Source organism: Megalops cyprinoides, chromosome 16, assembly GCF_013368585.1.
Source record: "Megalops cyprinoides isolate fMegCyp1 chromosome 16, fMegCyp1.pri, whole genome shotgun sequence".
Classification (NCBI taxonomy): Eukaryota; Metazoa; Chordata; class Actinopteri; order Elopiformes; family Megalopidae; genus Megalops; species Megalops cyprinoides.
The window spans coordinates 17,332,912-17,345,908 of NC_050598.1; the positions used below are offsets into that span (position 1 = coordinate 17,332,912).

The 12,997-nt window shown below is 36.8% G+C and overlaps 1 protein-coding gene across 2 annotated transcripts in view; it reads right to left on the reverse strand.

Annotated features, from left to right (window-relative positions):
* The window catches only part of nlgn3a (neuroligin 3a), a 159,225-nt gene that overhangs the window by 93,059 nt on the left and 53,169 nt on the right, over window positions 1–12,997 (reverse strand). Inside the window, exon 4 of one of the 2 annotated variants that reach the window (XM_036547588.1) lies at window positions 4,974–5,033. The exons of the other annotated variant lie outside the window; for it this stretch is intronic. Coding sequence (XP_036403481.1) covers window positions 4,974–5,033 — 60 coding nt within the window. The remainder of the gene's footprint in view (window positions 1–4,973; window positions 5,034–12,997) is intronic. 2 annotated transcript variants of the gene reach the window in all.

The window sequence follows — 12,997 nt, forward strand, 5'->3', positions numbered from 1 at the left end:
ACAGCATGTTTTGGGCTTTAGACAGAAAAGTCATGTAAAGAGATAGGATGTCGGTTTTATAGGTTACTGGGATAGATTAGGTTCTTTTGAAAAGATGTTTAATGCAATTTATAAGAAGGACAACAACCAGAACTATGGGATTGGAGGAAATAAAGGACAGAGAGCATATGAAAATGATCTGGAAAAAGAAGAGTATGTAGGTTTACAGGACTGAATTTCAAGAGTAGGAATCAGACACAGAATGTGTGGTGAAAAAACTGAAGGGAAAAAGGGACAAAGCATGATTGAATGTCAAATGTGGTAGGTAATGGATTTTGACGTATTTCTGTTATATTAAGTTATTACACAATAATATTATATTTTGTAAGAACTGCAGTCTTTTCATGAAAACGAAATAACTCCTTTGTATTTGCTGTGGCTCTTTTTTCTGCTGCTTCTATAGCATGAATATCAAGGTTTGTGACATAAAAGCGGGTAAACAAACATTTCCAGCCAGTTATTTCCTATGATCTGTGAACAATTTGACACGGAAGGAGACTGAAACAACTCCGTTTAAAGGTTCTGGTATACTGGCAAGGCTCTTCCACATTCCACATTCCATATCTTCCACCATTTACTATAATTCAACTGAAGAGCTTGACTCTTCCAAAAATACTGCACAGCTAGCTAGTATATTTTCAGAAAATGTTACTATTGATCTGCCTTTTCTAAAGTTCATTTTTATCAAATGTTTGACATTTAATCATCTTCAAAAAAAGAGGCATATTCCTGATATTGCTAAACCCTGCCAAAACAGGGTTTGTGTTTTAAATAAGGCATTTTGGAATTTTATGAGTCACTGTTCTTCATGAAACAATCACCGCTTTCATTCCACTTATTAACTGCACTCTTAGAGAAGAGAAGAATTAATTAAATTAGGAGAGGATTATTTCTGCAAAATGGGAACTGTCCCGGGAATTGGTCAGAGATGTTAAAAGTAAAGTAATTCTTTATGCAGACAACACTTGCAACAAACTTAGTTCCACACACGGATATAATAAATCAATGTGGCCCCATTAAGAAACTCAAACTGCAATTATTGAAATGAGAGATTACAGCCACACCTGAAACACCTTTCAGTGTTTGAGTGCCAAAATGGTCCATTCAGATGACTGACAAAATGGTATTCAATATTAGTGGTTTACATGCCAGAGAGAATCATAAAGAGCATTATTTATCGCCTGAAAAAAACACTAATGGCTATGAATGATTTCTACAAAGGAGTTTAGCAGAAAAATGGAATTGTCACAGAATAGACATACAGTATGTGAAAACATCATTCATCAATTACGTTGATTGTGTTTGTGCCTAATGCATCGAGGCTCATGTCTTGCTGTGCCCTTGGCTGCTCGCCTGCCCTTTGTTGTCAGATAAAGCTGTTTCTCAGTCTGTTCAGGGCTCCAGATATCTCCCTATTCTCCTGGCTACTATCTGCCCAATGCATTTTTGAGGGACTGTTGTTTGTTGCGGGCTGTTGCCTGAAATAAGCCGTGGCTAGCATGACCAAACTCAGTAAATATTCTCAACCTCTGTCCTAGAACTGCATTCTTGTTCATACTTTGCAAAATCTTTGGAAACATGTATTGTCTTGTCAAGAGAAGCGGATATACAGCACTGCTTGTTTTATTTTGAACATGACCAGGTTGTAACCTTTCCTCAGACTATGGTCTGACAACTATCCTGCAACAATTCCAAGTTCACACTAACCCACACCTCAAATAAACTTTTATAAACCACTCAAGGCCTGCTTCCGGACAACGGTATCAGTCCCTGAGCAGTTTTAATCGATAAGTGCCACAGACCCTCATCACCTTTTCTTCGTCTGTGGATCCCCCCAATACAGTCTCTGGTCTCTGCTTAAGACTTAAACTGCTGCATAGGGCCCTATGACATGTCATTCCAACACCTAGGAGGGCATCATCATGTGACAGCAGTAACAACATGGGAGAGTCTCTATTTTTACACTGAAATCTTGACCTTGTGCTGTTCTATCACCAGAACACCATGGATCTAACAACTCTAACGACAGGACTCCCTACCAACTGCTGGAATACCTTGTTGAGACAAAGAGGTGACAGTCTGCCTAGTAATTAACTGTTTCAAACTCAGCACGTCAGAAGTATGTCATTGAGAAATATGTCATTCTCCCCAGCTGGAGATGTGCGCACTGTAATGTAATGTAAAAGTTATTTGAGTGGAAGAGGCTGACACTTTACTAGGAAGGCAGACCTCTTGCTCTTTTTTTGACTTTGTGTATGTGTGTATGCAAAACTATACAGTAATGAAGAAATAGTTTTTTTTTAATGTTTTTTGGCTTTTTTGGCTCCAGCATTGAAAGCAGTGGCATTTTCTGACACTTAACAGTGCTTAATCCAGTCACACAAATTAAATCTGATTATTTCATGAGGCATATGTTTTCCCTTATGTAATACCGTACTATGATCACCTAAATGACATCAAAAAAATCCTTGTGTTAAAACCGTGATCTGTTGGTATTTACAGTACTTTAGCAGAGCCAGCTTCTCAACTTCAGGCCTCAGGGGTTTCTACTCCTTTTGTTCCTTCACTGGCGCTATTTTTTTTTTCTGGTTCAATATATCAGTTGTGCACATGAAGCCAGAACCTCAACTCTTCCAATGTGGTTAGTGGAGCAGATTAATCCATAAACTGGAAGGGCATTTTAGCACAACATTTTAAAAACGTGGTCTGATCCCCTGTGAAATTAGATCCCTGCTTTAGAGTACTACAGTAGTTGTTTCAGGGAGGTTGAGTATTGTGGAACATACTGTAGCAGCTGCACAGTCACTCTAACAGTAAGCCCCATGAACAGTAACTAAAAAGCTCTGGAAGTGCTCCATGGCCTCTGTCACTCTCTGTACGAGTGGAGTGTAGCATCTGAACTCAGAATATGGTCGTGTTTCCTCGTAAACTCATTCAGGCATGGAACACCCTGATGAGGACATCAGAGGTATTATAGTAGAAACCTTTCAGTAGAAACCTTTTGACAGTGTTTCACCATTGTGTGATGTAGCGGTTAGGGTGCTGGACATGAGGGTGTGGATTTGAATACATGAAAGAAAGATGCTGTTGTAATCATGCCTGTAACCAGCTTTGAGGTCACCGAGGTCCGGACCTTGGTAATTTTTTTACAGCTAAAAATAAAATTTGAAGCTAAATACAACTGGATAAGAAAATCAGTGGTTGAGAACTTCTCCCCCGAGACGAGTGCATGCTTAATTCAGTTTAGAATTGTTATTTAGTGTCCGCTACGTGTGAGAGTTGTGAGAGAGGGCGTGAGTACAGCCCCTTGCATCATCAGCACTTCCACTAATAGCAGCAATTGGAATTTACGCACGTTGGCAGCAGCAGGTTTGTGTGTGAACTGGCAGCATACCATTTGGTAAGACAAAGCAATGCCATTATGTGTAAGAAACATTCAAAACAGTAACCTGGTACAGCATCTGGAGGAAAGGCAATTGTATGAAACATGTTAAATATGCGTACTCTGGCCATGATAAAAGCTAGGCTATTTCTTTCATATTAGTAAGCTAGCTAACGTTTTACACAAAGCCATTGATTAAAAAACAGCTTATGTAGGCGATGGTGTCAACAATAGTAGGCCTACAAAACATTTCAAAGCCAAATTTGGAAATGAATATAAGTGTATAATGACGTTAGCTTGTAATGGCGTTATAGCTGGCTAAGGTTTCTATGTATGTACTGTTTATATGTGTAATTTTGACAAAACATCTTGAGCAATACTATAGATAAGGATATTTGCTAAGTGAATTTAAGAACATAGTAAAAAAATTAAGTAACAATTTACCTTGAATTGTTTAGCCTCATTACAGCGCATATTGATGAAGAAATTTCAAATAACCCTAAGTTCAAAAGGACCAAATATTATGTATATTTAGGTTTGGTGGTTTAGGTAATATTGTAAGAAAAAAGATCACTCATCAACAACATCACTAAAGAAGGCATGTGAGGTATAGCTCACAGAGAAAGTAAATAATACTCAAGTCACAATTTTCTGAATTACATGCACAAAATAATTCTGCAAGATTTTATAGAGAACACTGACACTTGTCATGGCCCGGTGCATATACACTGTTAATATAAACCACTAGCTCTAGCATTGCCTAATTGAAGAAATCATTTTCCTCAAATACCCCACTTTGTATGGCATCTTCTTAGTAGACAAAATGTGATCCCATTCTACATGATCAATATAGTACAGCTTTGCAAATTAATAGATAACTAAATAAGTACCTGGTCCTTTGGGGCATGGGAGCTGTTTTGCTGCACATCCGAGCACACTCTAGGTGCTCACACTCTTAGAAGCTTGTTAGAAGTTTCTTGCCAACTCTCCTTTCTTTGTGAAACACTCATGCAACCCTGCCTTTCAAGGACAGAAATTTTTCCCAGATCTCTGCCCTTATAATTGAAAAAAGATTGTGATGCTCATCTGGGTATCTGTTAATCATTCTACTACTTTCAAATTACATTCATATAAAAGACAAAAAAAAAACAAAACAAAAAAAACAGGCACATGACCTCCTCCCCAAAGGCAACTATACATCTAGTTTGTATTACTGGATCTCACAGATAAAGAACTGGGCTCATCTGTCTATTCAAGGTAGTCGATAACACGGTAGTTGCTTGAATTCACTTCACACCAAGGAGGAACATATCACGCTTTCAACAAACAAGACCCATATGACTGTGTTACTGAGCAAACAGCAATCACACTCACAAATGAATCGGATGACTCCACTGATCGATGGCATAAAACAATAAAAATGCACAGGGGTGCGTTAAAAACTTGGAGTTAAGATGATCGTACATTTAAGAGTAGAATTTCAGTAAAGGAACATAAAACGATCTGAAAAAAATTTCAGACATGCATCATCTTTGACCACCAAGGGAAATACCTTCATCTTCATCACCGTCGTTATCGGACATGTCGTCACCCTGTTTTTTGGTGTGGGCCCCTAGAATTGAAATAAGAGAAGACACAAAAAAGCACAAGAAAATTCAAAATAGCATGACTGACAAGACAAAAAGGGAGAGAGAAGAAACGGCAAACCACAGCAAAAGATTGACACCGCAATACTGAAAGTACAGAGAGCAATGGTATTTTGAGAAAACAGTACCTAACCCAGACCTATATACACAAGTAATTTTTATCCAATTCACATGTGTAGATCAGAAAATATAGAACACAAGAAGGTAAGGCTGTTCAGTGCACGCTGTTTTCAATGACCGTTCATACCAGCACACAAAGCAAAACTGACAGTTGTAAATTTTATAGATACCACACATATATTAAATACTGACATATCTGAATCCACCACAAAAGGGGTACTTTTGGTTTAAGTGTTACTTCATTATAAGGAATTAAAATTTTCATAGTATTAATAATAAGACTCTATGCCCAAGCAAATGAGACTCTATAAACAACAGATTTATAAAAAAATACACAAATCTCCAATTGGCCTCAAAGACCTGAAATCAGTGGTAAATGATTCACTACTATAGAAAGGTAAGAGAAAGGTTACCTTTCTATAGAGAAACACCAGAGTTATCAACACACCGGAATACCATTATTTCAAATAAATTATACAAAGATTTCCATGAAATCATTCCTCATCGGCTTTAAGGCCACATTTTTGTCTTGTCCCTTTACAAGTCACAGTGTACAAGTGTGGTGATAAGCTTCCATTCATACAAACATAATGTACCATACATATAAATGGACAAATGCTGTTTCTATCTACGTCACATCAAGGCTGTGCATAATTTGGTATGCAAGAAAATATTCCTGCACTGAGTGAGAATGATGTTAGGACAAATCAGAAAATTCAAATTTGCCAAGGTGAAAAAGTATTTTTTTTAATCAAGATATAATCAAAATATGTAACCACACAACATTGACCACATTAAAAAGTTTAATTCCAGTGAGTTTTAAAATAAGAGCCTTGGGTGAAATAAGAGTTCAACATCACTAACTAAATGCATTCAGACTGAAAGCTTTTATTTGAATACCTTATTGATGTACCTATTAAATTCATGAAGTGCTTCATCAATACTATGGACACTCATCTCGTTCATTTTACCATTGTTTGAGTTGCTTAGCCGACAGTTTTACAAAGCATAAATATTATCAATTTATTCAGTTATTTACTAAAACAATTCAGGCCCAGTACCTTGATGACACTATCTGCAAGCCAGCTTCCGGAAGCCCTAGAAGTTCAGTTTCTTTGAGATTCTTACCCTGGATCAAGAAACATTTAAACTCAATCAAGCTACTAGTCTCCCAAATCAAAATACATGGATGATGTTTAAACATGGACTGCAACAAAAATAGCATATCAGATTCATATGTACTATTTGGATATATACAGAGGTTAAATCCAGGTAAATGCAAAACCAGGTCAGTATTTTCTAATTCTGGGAAAAATATTTTAAAATGGCATTATATGCATGGATTTGTAGGGGAGTGCAGTTGAAACAACACTAAGAAACTTAGTGGGACATTGCTGTTCTTCTCAAGGTGAGAAAAGAACACCTCTTGAGATGAGACCAGTGTCCATTTGGGTTGTATTCAAAATTCTGTCACAATCAAACAACTATCTTTACAACTGCACAACTGGAGTCACACTCAATTGCCATGACGTTCTCAGTAACATGACCTTTAAAATCTGAAAACTCCCCGAAGCCTGCTTCAAAATAAACTTGGCTCCGACATTTGACCAAAATATCTGGGGTAAAATTTCAATGGAGTTCAACATTTTCAGGTGATAACACCAGTTTAGGAAACTATGCATGAGGAATAAAATGCACACAACTCTTGATGATTTTGCAGGTTAAACAATAACAGTACTTCCTTAATGCACACTAATGCTGAAAGCAGGTCTGATAGAACTAGTATGTCTGATAATCTGTGCAGAGCAGCACTGTCATTTCACATTAACTTTAAATTGGATCTGTATTGCATGTTGTTGTGTTAATCAAAAGTGCTCACACAATATCTGCCAACACTCTGAATCATGGACTACTGGTGACAGTTTCAAATAATATCAAATTTTACATGACAAAATAATTTTTCAGAAGTAGCACCTCCTGCCAAAACATCAGCAAATAAAAGATTATCTGGTGCCTAAAACTTTTTTTTTTTACTGTATTTCCATAAAACACCTTTTATTTCTGTTTCTTGACAACCGAACAAATAAAATGGCCTCATTTAACCCATCAGTTTGAAAGGAACATTTCAAGTCTTTGAAAAGCATGCTTGTTACATAAGGGATTTGAAAAATTTACATTTATGAGAAGCAGCAAGCAGCAAAAGGGCCGTCAGATTGTAAGCGCTTTTGTGTGTGTGTGTGAGGCTGTTTTGCTTTTGGATGTATTTGTTTGTGACTTACAGTATGTATATCTTCAGCCAATTTTTTTTGATTTTGTGTTACACTTGTCCCTCTTGCAATCCCTCCTTTGGCCATTGGCCATTGACACCTGCAGTGAACCTCTACCCTCCCCCGCCACTAATATTCCACTGTCCCTGGCCTGCTTGTGCTGTCTGCCGGTATAAGGCAGGATGGTGAAGTCCATCTCAGTGATCACTAGTGATATGCCTGACATGCAGTCATGTCAACCTCCAAACTCAGAAATTAACCATCAGGGAGGGATAGAAGGGACGATACTGGTGGGGAGCCAAAAGAAACTTGGGGTCTCAAGATTTGAAGATCTGAGTACATAGCTGAGGTGAAGGTATGATACAAAAACCAAGCCATTCAAACGTCCTGCATTAGGTTTCTGTTCTGTTGAAACTCTTATATTTAGCCACTTGAAAAGATGTTCTTATTCTGAATAATGTACAAAGCAAAAGGCACAAAAGTGCATACACTGAGGCCATATCAATAATAACAATACCAGTACAGACAGGACATGTGTCTGTCTCACAGTGTTATAGTAACCAGTGCCATACTGCATACAGAAGTGCTAAAATACATTTCAACAAAAGGCATAATACCCTACAGTAATATTCAATAAACCAAGAGGTATTCTAAAGAGCTGGGTCTTCAGTCTGTGATTATTCTATTATTTATACACAAAGCAGATGCACCTTTGCACTGAAACTCATATAGCTTGCCTTTTATGCATTATCCACTTATAAAGCTGAGTGTTCAATGAAGCAATTCAGGTTAAGTCCCTTCTGCAAGACAGTCCTCCACACTTGATTTGAACCAGCAGCCCTCTGGTTGCGAGTCAAGCTCCCCAACCACTCCACTGCATTGCTTAATGCTTGAAATGCTATAAACACACTAGACCGACCCATGAGAAGAGGCAGTGTGCTCACTGAATATAAAGTATATTTATTTCTGGTGAAATGACTCTGAGTGACAACAGATGACAAAGTTAAATATCAGAAAGGCCAAAATGTCAAGAGGGACTTATTGATAAAATGCTAGATCCCAGCAATGTAGAACAGCATTCAGTCACAGTACATTCTAGACTAAAATTCTCCTAGATCCTTGTGGAGTAAATGTTTCTAAAGATTTCACTTTCTCTGACATTGAAAACGTAGCTATTCCAATAAATTCCCATCCATCTACGTTCCATGGAGGTTAACAAACAGCTTAGAGAGGACACGTTTGAAAGAATGATTGAAAATACCACGAAAAAAGGTTAAGGAGAACGTAATCCTTCAGTAAAGGACAGCCAAAACTCACACCGAGGATCAGCTGCGCCAGTATAAAATATCTTGCAGCCAATTTTTTTTTTTTTTTTTGGAGGAGAATGAGGAGAAAAAGAGGTTCCGGTCTGGTCCGGCAGTGATTCAGTGATGGAACCAGGAAAACAGGCCCTCCTCCGTTTGCTGCTTCATCAAAAGATGAGTAAGGAAACGGGAAACATGATTAGAGAATACGTTGGCAGGCAAATAAAAATGGGTGCATCACAAAGAGAAAGGCTCTTTCCAAAGCCCCGCCTTCTAGTCTAAAAGAGAATCACAGACCAAGCTGGACTTGGCGGTGGGTGTGTTGACTACCAGAATTATCATTAAATAGTTAGGGATTTCTCTGGAAAATACAACATCTCTCAGCGGGAGAAATATATTTTTACTGAGGCCGATTTCAGTATGAAATACAAAACTGTAAGATAATTGCCAATCTTTAGCAGTATAAATATAATCAAAAGACCAGAGTGTCTTAGCGCCCCACAGAAGTGCTTTGGAGGAACTCTCTGTTTTTCCTCAATGGGCTCACATTACATAACATCACTTATTTGCTTAGCAAACAGCCTTATCCAGGGTGAATTAAATAGCTTCAAGTGTTCATATATTTCCAACTTATATAGCTGGAAATTTGGAAAAGAAATTCAATTGCTAAATTGCTAATTGCCTCAGACAAAAGTATAAAGGCATCCCCACCTAAGCTTCAAACAGACAATCTCATGCTTACTAGGTCATGACTATTACACCACATTGTCATGCCATTAAATGCAATTGACAACATAGCATCAAAGCCAGCCACTGAAAACGGTGACTGGCCGGTGCAATGATGAGTGGGAGCTCTGTACAGCAGTGGGGCAGCATTTCTGTTCCTGGATAAGTAGTGTCTTTCATTTCCATATGAAGGCATGGATTGCCACTGGCTGTGGCGCGCTGTCACTAGCGTTGCCACCCGTGACATGTTGTACAGAGCCGTCCCATATCAAGCCCTTCCCGCTTGATACGGGCTCAGCTTGTTCGCAGTTTGGCCTCGGCTGCTTGGCGCGCCTCTTCTCCTCTCGCCTGCGGTCCCAGTTTCCCAACACCAGCCAGCGCTGGACAGAGTCAGCCGTCCAAAGTGATTACCACACTGCTCAGACTGCCTAACAGGGACCAGGATGGCCATGCAGTTTTCATAGATCTGGTGGCAAAGAAGCCAGTCTCTCTAAAATATGACTGCTTTTCTCCCTCACAGAAAGATTTTTCTTTGGGAGCAGGAGAATCAGATTCTGTAGTTTTGCTTTATTGAGCACCACCTTCGCAATGCATGTAGGCCTACTTTACCTGTATGATTTTCCAGCTCTCCCAGCTGAAAAAATGTCCCATGTACACAGGCTTCATTGAATGAGAAGCACAACATTGTGGTTAAATTTCAAAAAAAAAAAAAAAACATATATAAATTAAAGCAATAGAAAATGACTATTGAGCCTTAGATTGTGCAAGTTACAATCTCAGGTTTCTAACAGCCGCTGCGCCCTTTGGTAATTGACTTCAGTGGCTTCAGTATATACCTAGCTACATTTACTCTGTTTCCCAGCAGTAAAATGAGCTCAGCCTGTTATACAGAATAAGGCTGTATGCTAAATAAATAAATAAATAGAGAAATGGGCTGTAGCAGAGCATAGTACAGACAATATGCATACTTTCCAATATTGGCATGTAATGTTGTGCCTGCTGGGATAACATTCTTAGATTAAAGCTTAACTTCAGGGTACATTTATACAACAGATGTAATTTCATTGCAAACATAAATTAATTAACGTTCATGTAGGATTACATCTTTAGATGGTGGTCTTTTCTCTCAAAGCACTTTCACTTGCAGTAATTGCTTCATTCAAATATTAATAACAAATTCATAAACTTATCTAACCCACCTGAAGAAAAATAAAAATAAAATTTCTTGTATTCAAAATAAAGAACAGTATGATGAAGAGATCTGAAACTAGATGGTACAGAAGCAAAGTGAACTAAGTAAATTCATTTCAAGGTCTTTAAAACGTCCAGGATGATTTATGGAAGAAAATGTACCAGACTTTAAAACAGTATTTTTCTGAACTAAAGTTACATTAGCAACTCACTGGAGGAGACACCAAGATGAAAACACCCTTTATGAAAATTCAAATATCAATAACTGCTGATTCAAATCAAATTTGTTATTATCATTATTAAAGTAATTTTAAGTCATACTTGAAAGACAGCTAAGATGAGTATTTAATTACTGAGACTTCCAATGTATATTTTAAAAGTCACTGGTTTTGTCTGTTAAAATGCACTTGAAAGTGAAGAAAATACTACTCATTCTGAAAAATATTTTTTGAAAATGATCACTGCACTTGTCATACTATAGAAGTTGCCTACTGATGTTTTGAATTTTTGAAGTCAGGGCAAAATTAGACAAAACATTTTGTGAGTATTTTCACATACATCTTCCTTCCTGTTTTAATAAGAGTGAACGTATGTGTAGCTGTGTTAAGGGTCTACTTTCATAATTTTACAAAACTTGTAGTACATAAGCTTTTTGTCATCAGTTTCATCCTGGTCAATGTTTGAGTGCATGTGAATGTAGATCTGTGCTGGCAGGCATTGGCTAATTGATTAATTGACTGGTCATAACCCCTACTTAACACCTGATGATAAAGAAACCTTTTTTCATGTGAGAGGCATCGGTCAGCTTTGTCACAAATTTATACTGAAACTCCTTCACAGTTTTACAGTGGCCTCCAAATATATCCACACCTTTTAAATCTGCTAGTGCACAAGTTGTATTTTTTATGACAGATATTTTAAATGAAACGTATACAGAACATATCAACTGATAATACAAGGCACTGTTCTAAAATACAACATGATAACACACTTTTAAAGATAAATCCCAAGTATTTTATTATTATTACTTTAGCAAGCAAGTAAAAAGCTGTATAACAACCAATAGAGTAATAACTCTGGATAATGCACTAACTTTATTATAATGTAATAATGCTGGGTATTTTTTTATTTTGGAAAATAACAACATTTCAAAAAAAATTAAAGAACATCCTTTAAGGATTTCAAAAGGAACATTCCGATAAGCATCAAATATTAACTTAAGAAACATTTGTCATTTGGTAGTCACAATATGTAAGAGCTTTTGAAAATGAAATGGTGTATGTGTGTGTGTGTGTGTGTGTGTGTGTGTGTGTGGGGCCATGTATGCCAGCATGCTTGTGGGTAAATGAGCTTGTGTGCCACTGTACACGTGACACTTAAAGTTATCGAGACAACACAAAACAGTGATTATAGTAAGCCGTTACATTATTCATTAAAGTTATTGCATTATTCATTAACAATATTCACCTGATAATATAAGAATCATTATTACATTATCCATTCAACAAGTTTATTACATTATCCTATAGTTATTACATTTTATGCTTCCATTATATTATAAATGCAAAATGTATTTCAGTATTAAAAGTTAACACATTATCCAGAGTTATTACATTATCAGTTGTTACAACGTGCAATCTTATCTCATTACAGCAATCAAACATGATGTTTATACAACTCAAATTAGCTCAGCCCATAGACTGCTGCACTGAATGCTAATTTACATTTACTCGTTTACATGAACTAATCAACCACCTTGGTGCTGAATCTGTAGTGTTATGCCACAGCAAGATCAAACCAAAAATGAGAGCAGCAAGTAATTATAACCTCCATACTTAATGTATTTCACAATCAAGTATTTAAGCTATAATTGAATGGTTGTGGAATGTAATTATTAATATCAAATCCTTAAACTGTAATTACTGAGTGTACACCATGTTATATATATACAATATGTCTTTACCACCATCAATTGGTGATTCAAACATCAGCCTTATGCACTCTTGTAACTATCTTGTACTCATGTAGATATTATTTGCAAAATTCCAGTGTGGGGGGAACAGTAGCCAGTATATTGGTTGAAAGTGTGATACCCTAAATAACAAGCACATTTTATAAAAGGAAAAAAAGTGAATCTCCCTTTTACTCTTATTTTATTGTACCTACAAAACATAAATATACAATTATTATTGCTGTTAAAAGTATTTTTAATAGTACTACTATTTTGCACAGTAATTAAGATTTTTTAATATTAATAGAACAATTAAGCCAAAATATTTTAAACAAATGGTTTGCAGGTTTTAACCTCTAATTAGCAGGTGG